General features: G+C 48.8%; 1 protein-coding gene across 6 annotated transcripts in view; it reads left to right on the top strand.

Annotated features, from left to right (window-relative positions):
- Eip74ef (Ecdysone-induced protein E74) overlaps window positions 1-20,257 on the top strand; it is a 215,547-nt gene that overhangs the window by 129,522 nt on the left and 65,768 nt on the right. Inside the window, exon 1 of one of the 6 annotated variants that reach the window (XM_076420666.1) lies at window positions 16,127-19,417. The exons of the other annotated variants lie outside the window; for them this stretch is intronic. Within the exon in view, the coding sequence (XP_076276781.1) occupies window positions 19,096-19,417 (322 nt within the window). The 5' untranslated portion in view covers window positions 16,127-19,095. Of the gene's footprint in view, window positions 1-16,126; window positions 19,418-20,257 lie in introns of those variants that run through there. 6 annotated transcript variants of the gene reach the window in all.

The following is a 20,257-nucleotide window of genomic DNA, read 5'->3' as shown; positions in this document are numbered from 1 at the left end:
ATTTTACAATCTCAATATTGGTAAATTAAAAATGTTAGAATGTGTTAAGGCCTGACCCCACAGGATCGCGGTGTGTACGGGATTCGTTCGAAAGGGAACGCGTCCGGCAGGCAGGGAAGAGGAAAAAGAGGAACGGCATTATAATTTCCAGCGTATCGACTTCTTTCGTAACCATACGAACGCCGACGATAACGCGCGCGCAGGGAAATGGTGTCACGGGAACGAGTCACGGAAATTAGCGAGCCGCAGAGCGCGAACCGCCGCCGCTTTGATCCGAGAGAGTGTCGCGCGCTCGGTTCTCTCAGGCTTCGCGAGAGGAGAGGAGAGGGAGAGCTCGAAATTAGGAGAGCCAAAGAGACGTATTAGGGATGCACAGGGACGAGTATCGAGGTGGTCGATCGATCAGGGAAAAGGACGCCGATAGATCGAGCGAGCGAGTCCGTGCTTAAAGCGATGCAACGATGCAACGATGCAAAGCCGAGTAGCCGGCGCGGCGCTTATCTAGGCCAGGGCTAGCGTGGCGAACGAGCACGTTCTTTCGCGAGCGAGCTCTCCTCGTACATGCACCGATCGCTGCACGCTGCACGGTGCACGTGCATGCATACGCACGCCTGCGCCAAGAGACCGTGGATCGCGAGCTTTAACGGCTCCGAATGTCTCTCTCACAGAGTCTCGTGCGACGAGTCGTTTCTCTCTTCCTCTCTCTCGCTTTTCAAACGCGATCGCAAGTCACCGATGATCTCGATCTCACTTTCGATCCACCACGCACAGATCCGACCGCTTCGCAGCCGCGATTTCCACCTGAGCCCACCTGTGTCACGCTCCTGTGCCACTTCCAGACCATGTCGCGCACCGATTTGCGATTTGGTGGAACTACGAGCTGGTCGCTATCAAACAGAAATCGGACTCTGTCAGTTTCCCCTGTTTGATGGCTTTGCCAACCGCTCCTCTTTTTTCCCCTTGTCGGATCCACAACATAGATGATGTCGCTGTTAAACTGCAACGCGAAATCTGCATTTCTCCGATTCTTCGATTTTCAAACAGGATTTTTAACCTAAAAATCCGAATTTAGTTTTACAACGATTGTTGCGTGTGCATCTGGGCATTTGACGTCTGTTCTATCTTTTTTAATTTACTTTTAATGAAAAGATCCGCAGTGTCTAGTTGTAAACAATTTAGCAGTTCGTGGTGCAACACCGCAATTCGCGTAACCGGGAAGCTAGATCTCGCGGATCGAGGCATTTCGAGGGTGGGTTGCGTGCGCATTTGTACACCTGCGCGGAGACGAGTTTCCCGGAATCGCGTCCGACCGATCTGATGCGCGTCAACCAACAACTATTTAATAAAACAACGATCGGCGAGCCGGAACCCGGAGATAAAACTCGCCGAGCCGAGGGATCGGCGAGCGCCGTAAACCTGTCCGCGTTTTTGCATCGCTCGCTCCCAAGTCTCTCTCACCTGGAGACCCGAGGATCGATCGCTGCAACGAAAAACTCATAATTAAGCTGGCGTTGCTCTATGCGGTTCTGGCGAGCCACTCGACTAAACGGAAACGGTAAAATCGCTGTATTAATGAACCGCGCGTTTTTAGGGTGCATGGTGCATAAGGTTTAACGCTCGGCGTCCTTCCTGTCGATTCCACGCATTTGCCAATGAATCGAGTACAGTGTGTTGCACGTTGTGTTTTGCTTGTTACGAACGTTGCTAGAATATACACAAATATAGTCAAATGGAGTGGACTACACTCCAGTGTGCAATTTTTATTATTTTTACTTGAAAATAAATCACACATATACCCTGAATACCAATAAACACGTGTGCGAAATCCCACTGGGAAAGGTTAAGTAGTTTTTCTGAAAAAAATCCTTAAAAAACCTATGAAAAAGCGGCCTCGGAAACGAAGAGAGAATGGAAAACGGCGCGTCACGAAAACATAGTCACGGCGAGGAAAACACGGGCCCGCGAAGGGTTAATAAACGCCGTTTCGTTTCTCATCGAGCGGGAACAATGAAAGGAAAATCGAAGGAGAAAGTCGAGAAGCGAGACGGTCGATCGGCCCCCTAATTCTCATTAATTCGTCGGCGGCGAAATTCCGCGACAGGTTACGCCAGCGAGCAAATTTAACGAGCCGGTGCCGGTGCCTAGAAAAAAAGAACTCCAGAGAAGAGGGAGAAGAAAGAGAAGGAGAGAAGGACGAGTCGCGAGAGCGCGATCGAGATCGAGCGGAACGAGTCGAGCCGGGATGATCGAGACGGCGATCCTCTCGGACAATCGAAATGGGCAACCTGATGCAGTAGTGCTCGGTTCAATTTAGAGCTTGATCTGCCGAACTGTTTACAATAATCACACTGCAGGCCCCTGTTCGAAGATTATTCTAGAATTATCTTGCTCGATCACAAATTAAAAAGTTCGTTGGGGATTCAAATTCGAGATTTCAAAATCGCTGGTCGTGTTGATGCGACGTTAAATATAAAAAAGAAACTCCTACCGAGCCGATGTAAATTTAACCGAGCACCGGCGTGCACATAATAGCAAGGACAAGCAAAGTGCGGCGGCATCGATTGGCGCCGGTAACTAGAACTCGAAGCAGGAAATAAAACCTGAGTCACATTGAACCGCGTCGCATGACGCAGCGTGCATGACAGCCGCCGCCGCCGCCTCGCTCTGTGACACAAATGAAGCGTATTTTCGCGCAGGTACGAAAGGGGTGTCGGTGTGGCTGGCCTGTCGCGTTTTCCATCGTTCCGCCTCTTTTCCCTTTTCCCGCGCGCACGATGAAAATGCACGACGCGTGCGAAATCGTTCCGGGGGGATTGAAATTCGCCGGACGTTCGCCGGCGACCGGGCTCTCTCTCTCTCTCTCTCTCTCTCTCTCTCGCGACACAGGCTGCGCTCCCTGTGACGTCAATGTTTGAGCAGGCATGTAAACGCGCCGGATACCACGGAGATACGATTTCAAGGATGCACCATCGCCGACGTCGTCGTCGTCGTCGCGAGGAGGCGTCGACGGATCGCAATCTCTCCGGCGAATCATTGTTTTATTCCGGGAGTCCCGCGGCGAATCCCGCTTCCCGTCTTCGACGTAAAACCAGACCGAAAATGTGTGGAAAAATCGAGGTTGTGAAACGACAGTATTTCCCCTATTTAACCATCGTATACCCCACCACGAGTCCCAGAACTTGGAACAACTCGTGGTGGACAGTGCTAGTGTGCAACGTACGAGGTTTTACTATACTACACGACTACAACGCGATAAAACGTCGCTTCGGGAAAGTGGTTGCAATTTAAACTGATGGAAACAATTATTTTTGCAGCGATGTTGAATCTAGAGACTCGTCTACAGACTCATTCTGTTTAACAGTCTTTTCCTGTTTCCGATTTTTCAATGGTTTCTTCGAAAGTGCGTCCGGCTCGGTCTATCTCGAAATCGCGTGCTGGACCGATTAGGCGTCGTCGTCGTGAGTCTCTTCCTGGCGAGTCATCTCCTCTCGCGTAGAGTAGACGGTTTTTCGCTTGTGTTCCCGGGCTGCTGGTGCTGTTGCACGTCCCGCTTAAAAATAGGTCGCCGACCAACAGGATGCGAGAAATAAGACTCGCGGAAGGTGTTGGTCTCTTCTTGGTAGCACCTTTTCGCTACCAGCACAGGCTCTAGCCGTGTGGCTTTCTTTCTTTCTGTTGCTGCTCTCTTTCTCTCTTTCGCTCGTTCTCTCTTGGTGTCGTTTCATCTCGCTCTAGACCGCGGCGAACGACGCGCCGCGTTGTTTGTGTGCGTTCCTCGGCTTCCTCGGCTCCTTCGACTCGACTCGACTCGGCCCGCGAGAGTTGCAGTTGCAGTTGGCGCACTCGGTGGGGGTACGCAGGCCTTGGGAGAGTTCGCTGCACCTCTCGAGTCCGTCCGTCCGTCTGTCCACCGCTCCCTCCGCGCCTCGCTTACCCTCCTCCTCCTCTTCTTCTTCTTCTTCCTCTACCACCTCCTCCTCCTCCGCCTCCTGGTGGTTCTCGGCTCGTTCTCTCGATCCTCGGCCGTCGACGATTTCCCCTTTCCAAGTCGCCGCGCGCCGCACCGACCGCGGCCGAGAGACTGCACACTGCACATGCAACCGGCCGCTAGCTTCGCACATGCATGCACGCGACTCTACGCTCGCGTTCTCTCTCCTAGTGGACACGACGCGAGCGTGTTCGTGTTCGTGCCAGTGAAAGAGCGAAAGAGCAAACCACTGCACCGTCCGTCCATCCGCTCGAAACGAGCCTCCTCCTCGTCTTCGGCTCACCGAGATCCTCCAGAAACGGATACGCTGTGATCTTCGCCCGTCCTTCAGAACTAGACTCGCCGAACTTCAGGAAACTCCGATGGAAATTATCATTGACCCTGGACCAAATGTGAACCAATCATTCCGTCACTCAAACAGTCTCTCCAACAAGAACTAGAAAAATTAATGTATTTCTTTCGATGTATCATCCTGGACCAACCATAAAAATTCATTCTTGAACCGGTACCAATAATCTCGTCACCCGTCCAGTCCGCTCAACAAGAGCGGATTGTATGCATTCACGGCACGACTGGATACGTGGAACACGGAATAGCGGAAACATTGAAAGAATTTAGAACTATTGTATTTGTTTTTTCAATTTTGATTTTGCTCCCCGGTGCAGAATTTCTATGTCCAATCCTGGATCAAGCGAAACAATTCGTTTTTAAAGCTGAACCGACCATTCCGTTCCCCGTACAGTCTGCCCAACAAGACCATGCTGGCGACAGCTCTACAATTGTTATTGTGTTTGGAGGAAATGTAGTAAATATTCCAAGATCGACAGTAAATTTTATAAAAGAATAAAGGCTTGAAAAATATGTGCTATCAATGGGGCTTGATTTTATATGTAAATATACTCTGGCGAGTATTTCCAAGCGATAAAACGAAAACTGAAACATTTTCAGTTGTGGTTTTTCTCGTGCATGAGCGCCACGTGTGTTAGGAAATCGCGTCCAAGGGAACTCCGTGGAGAACCGTTCTGTCGACTGTCGGAAGAGTCGGTGCGTGGTTTGCCAATTGGCAAGCAGTGTTTCCCGGGCATGGTCGAGCGTTTTCCCGAAAGGACGGTGAACGGGTCCCGATCGGGGAGGTTGCTCGATGGGAAAAGGAGAAAAACGAGCGACGATCGCCTCGCTAAATATAGCCGCGAATTTATAAATAGCCCGGAGGAATTCGTGGGCAGCGGCGAATGCATGGTAAATTAAATGCGATTCGACTTCCTGCCAAGAAGAGGCCGCTTGTCGAGAGAAACCGAGCAAGAAAGAGAGAAGAAGGGCTGGTTAGCAAGAAAGAGCGAGAGAGAGAGAGAGTGATCGCGAAGTTGCACATGATCTCAAGCCTGTGTGTACGGTCGCGTGGAACCGTGCCAACCGGTGTGCGGCCGCGATCGACTTTGTAGACACAATAAGCGGACGTTTTAGCAACAATCGACGCACCCGGACCTGCTCCGGTGTACGACGCTACTAGCTCGCTCGCCCGATCCGCTTCGCACCGCTTCGCAGGTGCCCGACTCCGGAGATACAGCCCCGATAAAGCGTTTACTGCCGCGCAGCCAACGAGCACCGCCAAATTATTCCCGCGCGTAAACGCCGCGAGCGAATGAGTTATGCCCCCGGTTCCGAGCCGTTCGATCTAACCCTCCGCGTCGACCTGATCGCGTGAGAACCCGGAGATCGCGAGGACTCGCTATGTCTCGCTGTCCAAGGACTTCTTTCAGGCTTTTCCGGATCCTGTTTCTTGCAACCCATGCGGACAATTTTGATTTTAGGAATCCGCAGTCTATTTATTAGGTACGTGTACCTTAAGCTAGAATTTAGACAACAGCATTTACATTTCTCTAGAAGCGATTTCCAACTATTGTACGCGTTTAAGGTATAGTAAATTTCGTACTCGGTAATTTAAAAGAGACGTAAACTGCCTATTATAATTAAAAATAGCACTAGAAACTGTATGTACCAGAATTTCTAGCCGCGCAAGCGTTGGTCTATAGAAAATCTTGCTGTTAATCGAATCGGCGGCAATATCAGCGAACCAAATTATGGAAAGAAGTCTTTTTTCCAGCGTAGCACAATACTTGATGCGATACAATACAAGTGTCAGCATCGTCGGTTGCGTTTCAGTGACGCAACGTCAACGAAAAAGGCTCCAGCGGCAGATACGCTCGCTCGCGTGTTAATTCGCGAATCGGTGATCGTCGGTGGAGAGAAGGAGATTGAAAAGAAACCGGAGAGAAAGAGAGCGAGAGAGAGAGAAAGACAGCATCAGTCGAAGGACGACGGGCGCGAGAGGACTGCGGACAACGCCCAGCTCTCGATCCTCGGAGGAGCCTGGTCGCGCTTCGGAATAGCGAAATAAAGAACGGGGCAGAAAGACAGAAAAAAGCCGATGAAAAGAGAGAGAAAAGGCGTTTTAGCTGCGGCGCGGTGCGGCGCGATGGCGGCGGCCGGTTGTTCCGGCCGCGTGTGACCGAGCACATTGTAGACACAATAAAGGGGAACGCTTTAAACAATAACCGTCGCGGCTCGTTTGGCCGGACGTGGTAGTCTGAAGCACACGCGCGTGTGAGAGGCCGCGCGGGTGCGTGAGCTCTCCGCTGCACTGCTGCGATCCTCGTGCGTGTGATTTCGCTGGTGTGTTCAGCTGGTTCGGAGCCCCGAGAGTGTACGGGCTCTGCTCGCTCGCTTGCTCCCTTGCTCGCTCACTCGCGCGGACCTTGGAAGCCGTTCGTAGCGGATCGAGGGAATCTTTCCGGTTCTCGCGGACGCGACCGAGCCAAGGGGATTCTTCTTCTTCTTCTCCTTCTTCTTCTTCTTCGTCGTCTTCTTCTTCTTCTGGTTCTGGTGGCGGAGACCGCGTCGTCGTTCTCGGCGATCCTCCTCTCCGTTCCTCCTTCCTAGTAGACCCGCGGCGTTCGCTCCCCCTCTGCTGCTTTTCGTGTTCCTCCGCTGGCACCACAGCCTGGCAAAAGTTATTTCGAATAACGAACAAACCCATTTATTATTATTCACGAATCAATAGGTTTATTTCCCCACACACACGTGTGACGTCCAGAGTCTCGTAGTTCGCGTGAAACTAATCAAATTACTTTGATCAATCGTGTACAATGTATTCTTCGTATCGACGCAAGGAAATATTTATGTGGCCACTTACCCTGAGGATGTCTCATCCAGAGTGCGTAGCGCGGGCGAATCCTGGTGTTTCATTGTGGAGAACGGAATAACGAATAAAATTTCACTGAAAACCTGAAATTGAAAACCGAAAACAGAGAGAAAGAGGGAGTGCTTTCGACGAGGGAAATTGGGACGAGCCTGCGGTTTCCTAAATTCGATCGCGTTTGCATTCTACAAAGTAAAAGCAGCCGGGCTCGTTATCGGCGCGCGCGATCTCGCCGCACTTTTAATTGGATTATTAGCGGCGCGAGCCACCGGTACACAGAAGCAAGCCAGGGGACGAAGAAAGCGGCGTGAGGATCGCGAGTGGGACGGAGGGGAAGTCGCGAGAGAAAAATCCTCACGATAGGGAAATTGCTGTAATAGCCGGTGTGTTATGTGGAACGTGGCGGCGATTTCGCTCGCGACTCGCTCTCCGGTTTGATTTTCCCTCTCTCCTCTTCTTTATCTTTCTCCATTGGCTAGCCGCCGCGCTGCGCCGCGCGAGTTGGCTTATGATTTCGCGCCCGCGAAAAGGAAAACGAGCCGGCACGCACACGCCGCCACGGATCCACGCACCCTCGTGTCCTTGGAAAGTCTGGATCGCGAGATCGCGCTCCTTCACGGTTTCTGACACTCGGCCGAGGAGAAGCGGCGCCAGGCGTCTTCTCTTTCTTGGTCGCGGCATGGCAACCGGCCTCCGACGTGTCTTCTTGTCCTTTCCTCTTGGCTCCAACCCGCCTAAACAAGCCCTGGAATACGGCAGTCCTCTTGGACACGCGTCTCCCGTACGCTCCTGTCTCCGGAGCGACCAAGCCACGCCCTCTTCAAAGTGGAATCGAGTTGAGTTCGCTCCCTACACTTTTTCCGATCTCGTTCTGGCCATTTCAAACTCTTCCGGTTCCACGTTCAAGATTTAGACATATGTACACTGTCCCGACACCGTTTACAATCGAGAGCTACGAAGCCACGCCTACTTCAGACAAGCTACGCCTACTTGCACTTATTAAAGATAAAAATCCTTAAAGAAACGTAAATAAATATCTATAGATAGTTTAACAATTCTTTTATGGTTAGCTCATTGCACATTGCCTGCAACCAAGAGCAAAGAGACCACGCCCACTCTGCGACAGGTGGTTCTTACCGAAGACTAGTCTTCGAATACTTCAATAAAACAAAAAGAATGTGACACTTGATTTTGAAGTAGCATGCAGTTCTAAGTACAAGTTGCCCAATGAAGCACGGCCCTGGCTCCGCCCACGACCGAGGCCACGCCTCTTCTATCGCGGAGTGACCAAAATTGCTCTTGATGGTCCAGCAAATCTTCACGTTCGGTGTAAACGAACATCGAATCGGTCAGCATCGTTCGAGAAGAAACGAAAGGATGGGACGCAGACGGGGCAAGGGAGGAAATGATCCGCGTCGACGAGAGAAACGTGTTGTCGAGGAAAAGTGCGCGTTAGTCTCGGCCTGAATCGCAGGCTAATGCCTCTTCCTCCTCTGCTTCGCCTCCTCGGCCAGACTGCCGGGTAACAAGAAATTAAAATCGTCCTCCCGAGCCGCTCTAACGAAAGTCCGGACGAATTTTGCAGGGAGAGATTCCCCGCTCGGCGATTTCGCTTTCTGCCGCGACGCTGCTCGCAAGGGAAAAGAAACACCGACTTTTACAGGGGCTTTTCTAACGCGAGAGGACTCATTGGAACGTCGCACGCGAGTGCCATGCAATTTCGACAACGAGACGGGCCTGAGAGATAGAAACTGGTCCAACCCTTCGTTGTATGTATCCGTTGTTTGTAGTTCTTACTTCGGTTGTATAGGGTGATTCACAGGCAACACCTAAACATCTCCGTTTGGATTAAAAGGAGAAAATGTTCAAGAAAGTTGTTCGAGAAGGTACACGTGATGATCAGACAGCGGATCATTATGCAAAACAAAAATTTTCTATCTGAATAGCAACAAACTGGAGTGAAATAGAAATTTTCATTCTTCACACTTGGATGGCGGGATCCAGGCCCAATTCGACCCAGTCATGATGATGATCAATTGCAATCGAACGTTTCGATCTAGATAAAGTTCTCCTATTGTTGTGCACAAGGTCATTCAAAGGTCATAGTCATGACGGTAAACCATAAAGACACCATCGACGACCTTCGAAAGACCCTGAAAACCACAACAACCAGAAAATTTTGTCTATCATCATTAGACTGCGGAGAAAGGGTAAATAAAACATGCAACGGTAGAACGTTAAAAGGGATTTTAGGGTATCGATGTGTTGTGATCAACTCGTTAAAGTTATTAAAGGAGGATTTAAATTATTTGGTTCCAGTACCCTTTACTTGAGACGAACAATTTTGCATAGAGATCCGCTGTATAATCATCGTATTTGCCTCCTCTCCTGTTTCCCTTGATCGGGAGCTAAGGCGAATCGATAGGGGATTGATCCACGATGATCAGGAGCAGTTGGCGCTAAAGGTAGATCACAGGTCCTAACGACAGCGATGTGCACATCAGGGTCCTTGTAGCAGCACGCCAGGGATATTCGGACGATAATTCGGCGCCTCTGGCGAGCATGATTTACCCGGGGCTGGCCAGATTACTCTCCGGTACTGGCAGAGTTATACCTAATAGTAGAGTCTCGGATGCTCGGATGGAATGCAAGGCGGGCTGCAGGTGCGCTCGCCTTACTCGAGGACTCGACACGAATGCGTGTCAGTGGAAACGAGTGGCAATTCTTTGTCGGCTGCTCTCTGCGCGTCGCTTAATCGAATCGTCTCTCTGCTCTGGGACGCACACGCTTGCTCGCAACGCCTGCATCGTAGAGAGAGAGACTGGATATTGTAATTGCAGGGAAACACGCCGTGGAAAAAACGGTTAGATACACTTTCATCGCTGTCGCTCGGACAGGAAACGCGTCTCCTGCTCCGGTGCCCCGGTAAAAACTGCATTTCTCTTTCGGTGCTCTCCTTCCAGACGTTTCGCTCTCCCTAGAGACGATCGCGTTTCGACGCCCGCGAAATTCGGTTAGGTGTACGCATAAAGTATCTTTCGAAGTATTCACCATCATTTTGTAGTACTTTTTCTCATCTAAACGATTATTAGACTGCGGATCTTTAAGCAAAATAAAAAATGTTTGCATTGTTTGCAAGACACAGGAGCCAAATAGAAATTTCTTTCTTCTTTTAGTTGTCTTATCCAGCTGAAATTAATACATACACTGATGTCCTTAAATCTTCTTAATTCGTCCACTGCTTTAGATTGTACGTGCCCATTTTTGTCATAAATGCATCAAATCCGCAGTCTAGTGATTTTAAATTCCTCCTTGGAAAAAGGACGGCGGATTTTTAACTACGAGATGATTGACGCATTTCTTGACCTCTTCAATGGACAAATCGAGTTGGAGAATATCTTCTGGTTCTGGGGAATATCTTCGCGTTTTTGAATCCTGTAGAAGTCTGCAGTAGAACGTGATCGAAAAAAGTGTTTCAACAGATTTCGCTGTCGACAGCCGTGGATGAAAAATGAGGATCCGCCGATTAAAAACGAGAGCGAAGGGACCGTGAAAACGAAAGCGGAGCAAACGATATTTTGCTAAAGATCCCGAGCTGATACCCCGGGTACCTGGTAATTAGAAACTTTGTTGCACGCCAGAGACCACTAGGGACTAATTGCTGTTTAGTGTGCCAATGCGCGCTCCCTTTTACCGGTCTCCCTCCAACGAGTCACGATTTAGCTGGTCACTTGTCGCTCTTCCTCTGTTTCCCCATTTGTTCAGAATATTGCCGATTTTTATGCGAAATAAAACTTGTCTGTATTAATTGAAGATGCAAGAGCCACATAGACAGCCATTGCTTTCCTGAATCTTTTTTAATTAAATCAGAAATGGTACAACAATATTTTTGAATTCCTTGAACACTTACTGTTTTGCATTGAATCTATCCTTTCGTGTCTTAAATGCACAAACCGACCCTGTCGTTTTTCGTTCATCGTTTTCGACCAGTTGTTCAGAACATTAGATTGCCGATTTTTATGCGAAATAAAAATTGTCTGTATTAATTGAAGATGCAACAGCCACATAGACATCCATTGCTTTCTTGAATTAATTTTAATTACATCAGAAACGGTCCAACAATATTTTTGAATTCTCTGAACACTTTTACTGTTTTGCATTGTATATATCCATTCGTGTCTTAAATGCACAAATCGACCCTGCCATTTTCCGTCATCGTTTTCGACCAGTAGCAACGAAGGTGGGAGAGCCAGGATAAATCGAGATCGCGTTCTCCGCCCGGGCATCATCCGACGGACGAACAGTACAGGTATTCGCCCAGTCGGATTAGAAATCGCATTTTCCTGGACTGGGCGTCGTCCCGTTCCGAGATCGGCGAGAGTTACGCGGTTTTCTCTGGCGGACCGGCAGCGGCGTCCGTCGGCGCGGCGTTTTTGCGCGAAAATAACTCGCGCTGTCCCCTGAGCGGATCGCGAGCGCGTTTCGCGACGCCGCATCGCCGTGGAACGACAAATCGAGGACCGCGACTGCCCGCCGGACCCTTTAACGCAGATGTTGCTGCCTTCGTTTCGGTCGCCGGAGCCGGCAAATCTTCCGCGGGATAAGTCACAAGCGTTCCTCTTTCTCTGACCACAACGTCCTGCGTCGCTACTTTGAAACTTCTCGGCGCAACGCGTCGCGACGCCTCGCGCGTTTCGTCGACGTCGTTGTCCCTTAAATCACCGAACGCGAACCTCCCTCCCGCGACCCTCTCCGATCGAGACTTCAAAGGATCGCGAGCAGATCGCGATCTTATTCCCCCGAAACGCTCTCGTGTCACTCGGTGTCGCGATTTTCTTCTCGTGCAACACCGCGGCACCGTTAATTCCGCGGTTCTTCTCGATTAACTCGGACGCTTCTGCTTTGGATCAGCGCCAGTAATCTGCTGGAAAATCCGTGGAATTCGATGAATTTGTTTTACCGATGGACGTTGCGTTCAGTCGAAGAAGACATAATCGTGTTTATTTCATCTTCTCGAATTTTTTTCGGCGAGAATATCGAACGTATCGATTTCTAATTTTGCGGCCTTTTTTTGACGATTTTTAGAGAGTACACACTATTTTTTCCGTGCAGATGGAATCATTTTTGCCGGAGTTATGGTAGGGAAAGGATGCTTGTCTGCAAGCAGCAAAGAACGATCGTTTATCTCTCTGATCCTTGTAAAACCCGAGGATCGAGCGGATCCCGAAGGAAACCGAGGTCGCCGGGTTTTGGCCGCGAACCTCGCGTGTCTCGATCAACGATCTCCTCGATCGCGCGAGCCCGTAGATCTCGGCAAGGCTCTCGGAAAACGGCGAGTCGCGAGTCGTTGCGTTTTCGACCGTTTTTCGGCAACAATGGAGGCTTTCGCCTCCGACAGGAAGTGCAATTAAGGTCGGGGCTTGTTTTCGTCGTTATCAGGGAAACGTATCGCCGAAACCTTCGCTCGGAAAGAGAAGGGGAACAACCCCGCACCTATTCGTGGGTCGTTACGTTTCCAGGATGGAATCTCGAAATCGCGGGCTGAGCGGAAATCTGCGTCTTGAATTCGAGGTTCAACGTGCCTCTAATTAAGGTTTCAAAAGCACGAAGCTATTTCTTGGTACTTTCTGCAGATGACAGGTCAAAGTGGATGAACACGAGAAAATTGGGACAAATTAAGATCGATCAAGTACGAAACTGTACGAATAAATTTAAAATTTTCCCAGCGAACACACACACACAGAAAAAAAACATTGTCGCTCAACCAAACGAGTACACATTGTCTGCTCCAATTCTGTTCCAGTATATCTAACTTCGGATAGCTGATTGTGATTTTGTCGCCGCGCGAAACTTAATTAGGACACGGCCTCAGATGAAGCAACGAAGACGAGACAAGGTTGCAGAAAATTTAGGGTAATACCGCGTGAAGAATCACGATTTATCTGTAACGCGCCGGTATCTGTTACACGAGCGCATTGCGCGCGCTCGTTCGCTTCTCCCGAGAGAGATAGGCGACCGATAAGAGACCGGTGATAATCGGCTGCGATTCATGGACGATTCGTATCGTTGTCGCTCCGACCAAGACGATTCGATATCTCGAACAAAAATCAGCCCTCGATGCACCGTTTGCTCGAGAAGTTTCAGAGTTCGGACCTATTGTTACTTAGCCAATCTCTTGTCGTACGATCGCTTTCGTGGCTACGCTGATTAGACAATTGTCGTTGATAACTTCAAATGAAGAAGTCTTCGACTTCCTGCTGACGTAACAAGGCGACCACAGTTAGATTTCAAAATTAATATTTACGCTATTGTATCTAGTGTTGTTATATCCTAAAGAACACGCTTCAATTTTTATTTCATTTTAATTATTATTAATTATTGGATTTATTGTGTCAACTTTCCGTCTGCAACCTATATTTAGTTTCGTTACTGTTCTAAGCTGTCAAAAATATTTTCGAAATTCTGGAGTACATAATGAGAATACGTATGAGAAATTAATATCAAAAGGAAAGAAACTCAAGAGTGTAATATTCCACACTTGGATGCCGGGACCTGGGTCCATTTAGACCCAGTATTTTAACTTGACCTAGCTATCCATTTCCTGGTGATGAATTTTAATCGGATGTTGTGCAATTGGAAGCAATAGAATCGAAATGTGGAATCAAAAAATTGCCATCTGTACAAATGAAGTCTTATTTATTCAGGCTGTTGCGACGGCGCGGCGTTCTGAAGTTTTTCGGCGCTTCACTTGATTTTCGCGAGCGATTGGAGAGCGGGTACGGATGTTTGACCGGTGACGCTTAAATTCGGTCATCGAGACGGTTTCTTGGGCCAGGAACGAGCTGCAGCGACGCCAAACAGGCGTTCGCGGCAACGGGGTTACGAAATCGGTCACTCTCAAGGCTCGCCTTTGTATATGGCCCGTTGCAAAAACACTTCCGACGTGTTCCCGGCCTCTCTGCACCTGTGTTTACCGGCTGCAACGAGACACGCCGAATTGGAAGTTCCTTCCCGCCGCGACCTCGTACGCACGTTCACCTATTGTGTACCGTGCATACGCAATCGTTCCAGTCTCGTCTTTCTCTCTCCTCCCTCTTTCTCTCTCTTTCTCTGTTCGCCTGCCCTCCTGCAGACCCGGCTCTCTCTCCTCTCGCCGCTCGATTTCATCCTCGAGAAGACAATGTCAGGGACCGGGGAGACACCAGGAACGTATTCTGAACGTGCTCGCTGCGAACCCGACGCCGATTTTCCCCCCGCATTGTGCGAAACTTCTTGTCCGCAATCGACCATCCAGACCTCCGTTTTTAAATCAGTCTGTTTCGTGATTTCGCTCATTTCTTTTCTTTTTTTGCCAGCCCCCGTGGTCTTCACTCTCCGCTGCGTCCAATGGAGAACTTCCATTCTGCGAGCCGCTCGGAACAGCGATTTTTGCAACATTTTCTGCACACAGTTTCGCAATGATTCTCATCATTTTTTAACCCCTACAGTCTTTTCTCTCCGTTTCTCTCCGAGTGGAAAATTCGTTCTCTTTTATCATCGAGTTCTTTAACACAGTTTTTGCGAAATTTTTTGAACACCGCTGTCCTGCAATCATTTTGATTGCATATTTCTTCCTGCAACCGAGTCGGAAGCATTAAAACGAAAACCAAGCACTGAAACTGTGCAACTTGAAATCTGTAATAACTTTATACTAAAATGAAGGACAGATTATTTTGATTATGCCAACATTGTTAATACAAATGTTATTATGTCGCAATTAATTCTACATTCGCGAGTATTCGATATTTGTCGAAGTGTACGGAGCACTGACGAACGTGTTCCGATGGACCTGGAGTGATAAGGGTCGACTCTAGATCCTCCAGAGGGATCAAAGCGACCCTCCTGGTCATTTCTGGTTTTGCTCAAGGCATAGAAGCGCTTCCTCAACTTACTCAGTAAATTGATTCCTCTGTTCTCATAAAAGCGAATTAAAGTCTCGGTAAAGGCTCGCCGATTTTCGTGATGTCTATTAATGGAACTCAATGTGGTTTCTTTGATACCGTTTACCTTTGTTCGTCCCCCGATTTTCTATCTATTGTCAGTTGGCGTCGAACAGACGGATAAATGGATACGAAAAACCGTGATAGAACGAGACACGATTAACATCAGCTCGATCGTATCGTTGCCAAACGAACAAATTGACGGGTCGGGTCACGCTACTTTTCTAGCACACAGAGAGACGAACGTACCGTTTCTATCAGCAAGTTTTTTGTTTACTCCTAGCTATATGAACTCGTAAATGAGACCCTCTATTATCCGAACTACGTTCCAGCCTACTTTCCGGTACGGATAGACTGACTTTCTATTAGCAATTGACCGTTTGGTTCCTAATTAGTGCTCTATCCCGACGCGCACTCTTGTTGTCGGCACTAATAACAGCTGGTGGGGGTAATTAGACTTTATTACACGAACTATACCTGGGAACTTACGGTTACCGTATTTATGATAACATAAACGTCACAAATACGGTACAAAGTGGCAAATATGGTTCAAAGAGAAAAGTATAAATTCGCGTTTGGTTACTTATAACTCGAAGTAAAATTCAGCCATCGAAGAACAGATGGACACACAACAGACACAAACTTCTCAAGTCAAGAAATTCGAATTTCAACTAAAACATCCTGTAAACAGGAGCCAAGTTCCTATGACCGTAAAAAGTTGAGAGATTAAACAAAATACGGCCAAGTTCGTTAGCTTAGAAATACCTCTTGCAATACTGAAAAGAACGTTTGTAAAAATTAGTTTAAAAGAACGCTATTTAATTTTTAAAGAGTTACATGGAGGGCTAAATTGTTCAACCTTGGCCGCTATCTAACACCTTTCATGGCCATTGGTTTAAAAAGTAACGGCCAATTTTGGATAATTTAGCCCTCCATGTAACTCTTTAAAAATTAAATAGCTTTTCTTTTAAACTAATTTTTACAAACGCTTTTTTCAGTATTGCAAGAGGTATTCCTAAACTAACGAACTTTGTCGTATTTTGTTTGATCTCACAACTTTTTACGGCCATAGGAACTTGGCTCCTGTTTACAGGATGTTTTTCTTGGGATTTTATCAATTTTTGTTGAAATTTCATCAATTATCAAGTAGGTATCAAAGAAAAAAAACCCTTTCTAATCAGCAAGACAAAATCCAAATTCAATGCATCGAAGATTAACACTCTGTCGGCGACGCTCGAATCCGTATGCCCCCCGCCGCTATAGACGATGCTCGGTGCAGTTTCTTTTGTTTACGTTAGATCGATTGTCTTTTTCATCAGTATTTGTTGCGACTTCGAAGCTAATAAAACGTATACTTATGTATGTTATGCTGCTATGTTCTATCCTACGTATCTATTTCGTAATGTTTTTTTTCAATACAACCCCTTTAAGGTGTAAAATTTCAAACTTTGATAATTATTCCTTCGAGTGTTTGTTATGGTGGACCTATGTACCAAATTTCAAGCTTGTAGGTCAATGGGAAGTACCCAAAAGGTTTTGATGATCTGTCAGTCAGTCAGTCAGTGGCAAAGCGATTTTTGAGGTCCTATATCTCGGAACCTACTAATGTTGGAAGATTAATGTTTTGTCAATATTGAGACGTGATAGCATTTAACAAGTGTATGAAATTACATCTCTCCATCTGCCTCCAGTGCCGAGTTATAAGCCTCTAAAAAACGGCCAAGTTGTTTCGTGTAAAGGGAGGTATGTAGTGCGAGAACTTGGCTAGTGCACTACCGTGCAACTAGATCGCTGTAATCTTAAAACAAATCGTAGATGTTAATGACTGATTCTAATAAAACTGAGCTAATAAAACAGTTGGGATCCTATGATCTCAGGGATGCAGTCTCCGCTATCCGAACTTGCTTATCCCAATCCCGGAAAAGTTTCAATGAATGAAGTTCTCGGGTCTCGAACGAGGATCCCCGGAACAAGGCGATCGCAATCGGATAAAAATGGCTCTCGCGACGATCCTCGCGGATCCGTCCGGCTGGTTAACAGGTAAATCGAATCGGGTTCGAGTCGGTCGCGCTCCGTTTCTAGCGGCCACGATCGAAGGTTAATGTCATGAGAGGCCGGCTACGTCACGAGTGGCAGAGAGACGGGTGTCTGTGTGTGTCCTATCCCAATAGACGACGACGACGACGACGGGGAAAATATAATAGCTGCGAAGACGGTTCGGGTTGAAACGAGAAAGCAGCTAGAGAGAAAGAAAGAGAGAGAGAGAGAGAGAGAGAATCAAGGGGGAGACGAAGATACACGAAGAATCAAGAGAGATAGAGAGGGAGATTGAGACGGTTCCGAGCAAACAGCTCGAGAGATCCTAGCATGAAGAGAGAGATAGAAGGGAGGGGAGAAGAAGAAGTAAGGGGTGGAAAAAAAGACTCGATGGAGGGAAAAGAGCAGAAAGCGAGAAGGGACGAGGGTAGAAAGAGAGAGAGAGTGAGAGTGAATAGGAAGAGGGGAGAGAAGAGGAAGGAAGGGATGGTGGTATCACGAGCTCGAACATTGCGGTAGGCTACGCATGCCGAGCGACAGACGGCTCGCGACTGTGTGTGGGTGCCGTTCTCGCGTCTCTCTGTGCGCGAAGCCGCCGGCTCCGATCTGTTGGTAGGAGGTGTGTGTGGAGGGGTGAGGGACGATCGGCGTCGGCCGAAAAGAACCGACGTCGGCCGACGAGGAGTGCCGAACGCGCGGTCGGCTTGTGGCGGCTCGGCCGAGGCACAGCGTGGCGGTGCAGGAGCGCGAGCGAGACACCGACAGTCCGCCGCCACGGAGTTGGAGTGTGAGTCTCTGGAGTAGTGAGTGAACGAGTCTGGACTAGCGGGCTAGCCCGGTTCCGAGTCAGTCAGTGTGCCACCGGCGACCGTAGCCACGGCGCGGAGAACGTGGATACGCTTCGGCAAGTCGCGATCGGACTCTCTCGCGTTCAGTTTTTCCCCTCTCTTTCTCTCTCTCTCTCTCTTTCTCTTTCTTTCTCACTCTGTCGCTCTTCTTTTACCGTCGATCCTCTCCCACTCCTGATCCAACGAGAGGAATCCGCGGGTAGCGCGCGGTCCAGGAGAGATCATCATCGTCACATGTACTTGAGATTCGGGAGATCGACGACCACGATCGCGACCGCACAACATACATATTTGGTTGTTTCCCTCTTGACTCTCGAGAAGTTTCGCACGGACCGTATCAACGGCGACGCGGAGGGAATGATCGAACGATCGCAGCGTAGGCGGCGCGGCGATCCATCGGAGCGGCGGGAACGTCGCTAGCATCGAGGGCGGCTATAGATCCGAAGAGATCCTCCGCCGGAGACGTGTGTGTATCCGGCTGTGCGTGACGCGCACCACACGGGACGAAGACACCGGAAGAGTTGCGCCGCAACACCTCCCACGAAGATCTATCCGTTCCCTCGGGTCCGGCGAACATCTTTCCTCGTACGTCGCGTCATTGTCGATCCTTCTATCTGTGTGTGTGGCTCTATATTCTCTGTTTCTATTTCTACGTTTGTCTCACTGTGCTGTCCGCCGGAACTTCCGGATAGAGTGTAAGAGGATCTTTGTGGATCTCGAGTGTGACGATATAATAGTGGATCAGAACCGATTTTTCGTATCGTACGACATAGAGCCTCTAGTACCCTCTTGGTGTTCTTCGACTACGCACAGTGACACCGGTGTCGTTTGAATTTTTAAACAGCGGGTACCAGAGGAGGATTGTCGGTCGCGGGTGTTGATGTTATGTTGGATCGCGGGCTACAGTGTCCAGCGAGTATCAAAGATGGTAGCAGCGACGACTGTGCCGTGGTGGTAGCAGCCTAGAAGACCTCTAGGGCAGACAGTTTGACGAGTACGTAACACAGTGGTGGAGAAAAGTGGCGGTGAAACACGGCGGCGACCATGCTCGAGGATCAGCCGTTGGACTTGAGCGTCAGGGTGGGCGATTACGCCGAGTTCTCCAGGGACGAGAACGACCAGGACCAGGAGCAGGAGCGCAAGGAACCGATAGACGATTACGGCAATGCTGCCGCGGCACTCAGGCTCCGCGGATGCTTCGTAGCCGCGTCCTCCACCGAGTACTCCCACGAGAGGGAGGACCGGACATGCTCCGAGGACTCGGACGACTCCTGCTCGGACAACAACCAGAAGGATGGCACCACCAGGTCGAGGTCCAGGCCACCAGGCACCAAACCTTACAAGAAGAACCTGATGAGACGATACCGTGAGTCCCTCCTTAGTACAACATCTCCATCGGGGATCCACGCGATCCACCGTTCCCCGCATGCGATCCTTCGAGAGTGACCCTTCGGGAAATTGACGCCGTTAGGCCCGGCAAGCTTTCGATTGCTTCTCCCAGACGCTAAGAACCTTTTCAAGAACGTTGATCTAGGATTAGGGTACACTCCGAAGCTGCTCGGAGCTGGTTCCGATTGCTTTTCTGGAAGTAGGAACTGTTCAACACGCTGACTGCCATGGCACCCAGAATTATTTGACTATGTTCGGTGTATCAAATTTTACTAGGATCTGGAGAAATGTAATTTCTAAAACGTTGATCTATTGATTTGATTCTATGGAATCTTCGAGGTTGCTGGTCTGGCAGTCAGAGTGTCGAAGATCTAGCTGCGAAAGTTGATGTAGAATTAGGGTTCTGTTTCACACGTTGGCTGCCAAGTCACCCGGAACCTTTTGACCAGGTCTATAAATAAATATTCAAATTAATGTATTCGGTGTATCAAATTTTTCGAGAATATGGAAAAATGTAATTTTTGATCATATTGATTTGATTTTCTGGAATCTTTGTGGTTGCTGGTCTGGCAGCCAAAGTGTTGAACATCTAGCTGCGAAAGTTGATGCAGGATGACCCGTTAGAACAGTTTTCGGATTAGATCGAAGCCAAGGGGAATCGTTAGAAACTGGGAAAAAGGTTGCAGGTGTGCAGAATCGACGAGTTTGCCCGTCGTGTCCGGTTAGTGTCTTAACGAGGAGACTGCTAACCGGATACGTCGATCGCGACTCGTCTACGTTCTTGTCACGACCGGCGAAGAAGCTCGCGCTATCTACA

The sequence above is a fragment of the Lasioglossum baleicum genome, chromosome 1 (genome assembly GCF_051020765.1).
Source record: "Lasioglossum baleicum chromosome 1, iyLasBale1, whole genome shotgun sequence".
Lineage (NCBI taxonomy): Eukaryota > Metazoa > Arthropoda > Insecta > Hymenoptera > Halictidae > Lasioglossum > Lasioglossum baleicum.
Note: the sequence above shows the minus strand (reverse complement) of the source record. Positions and strands in the feature narration are given on the sequence as shown.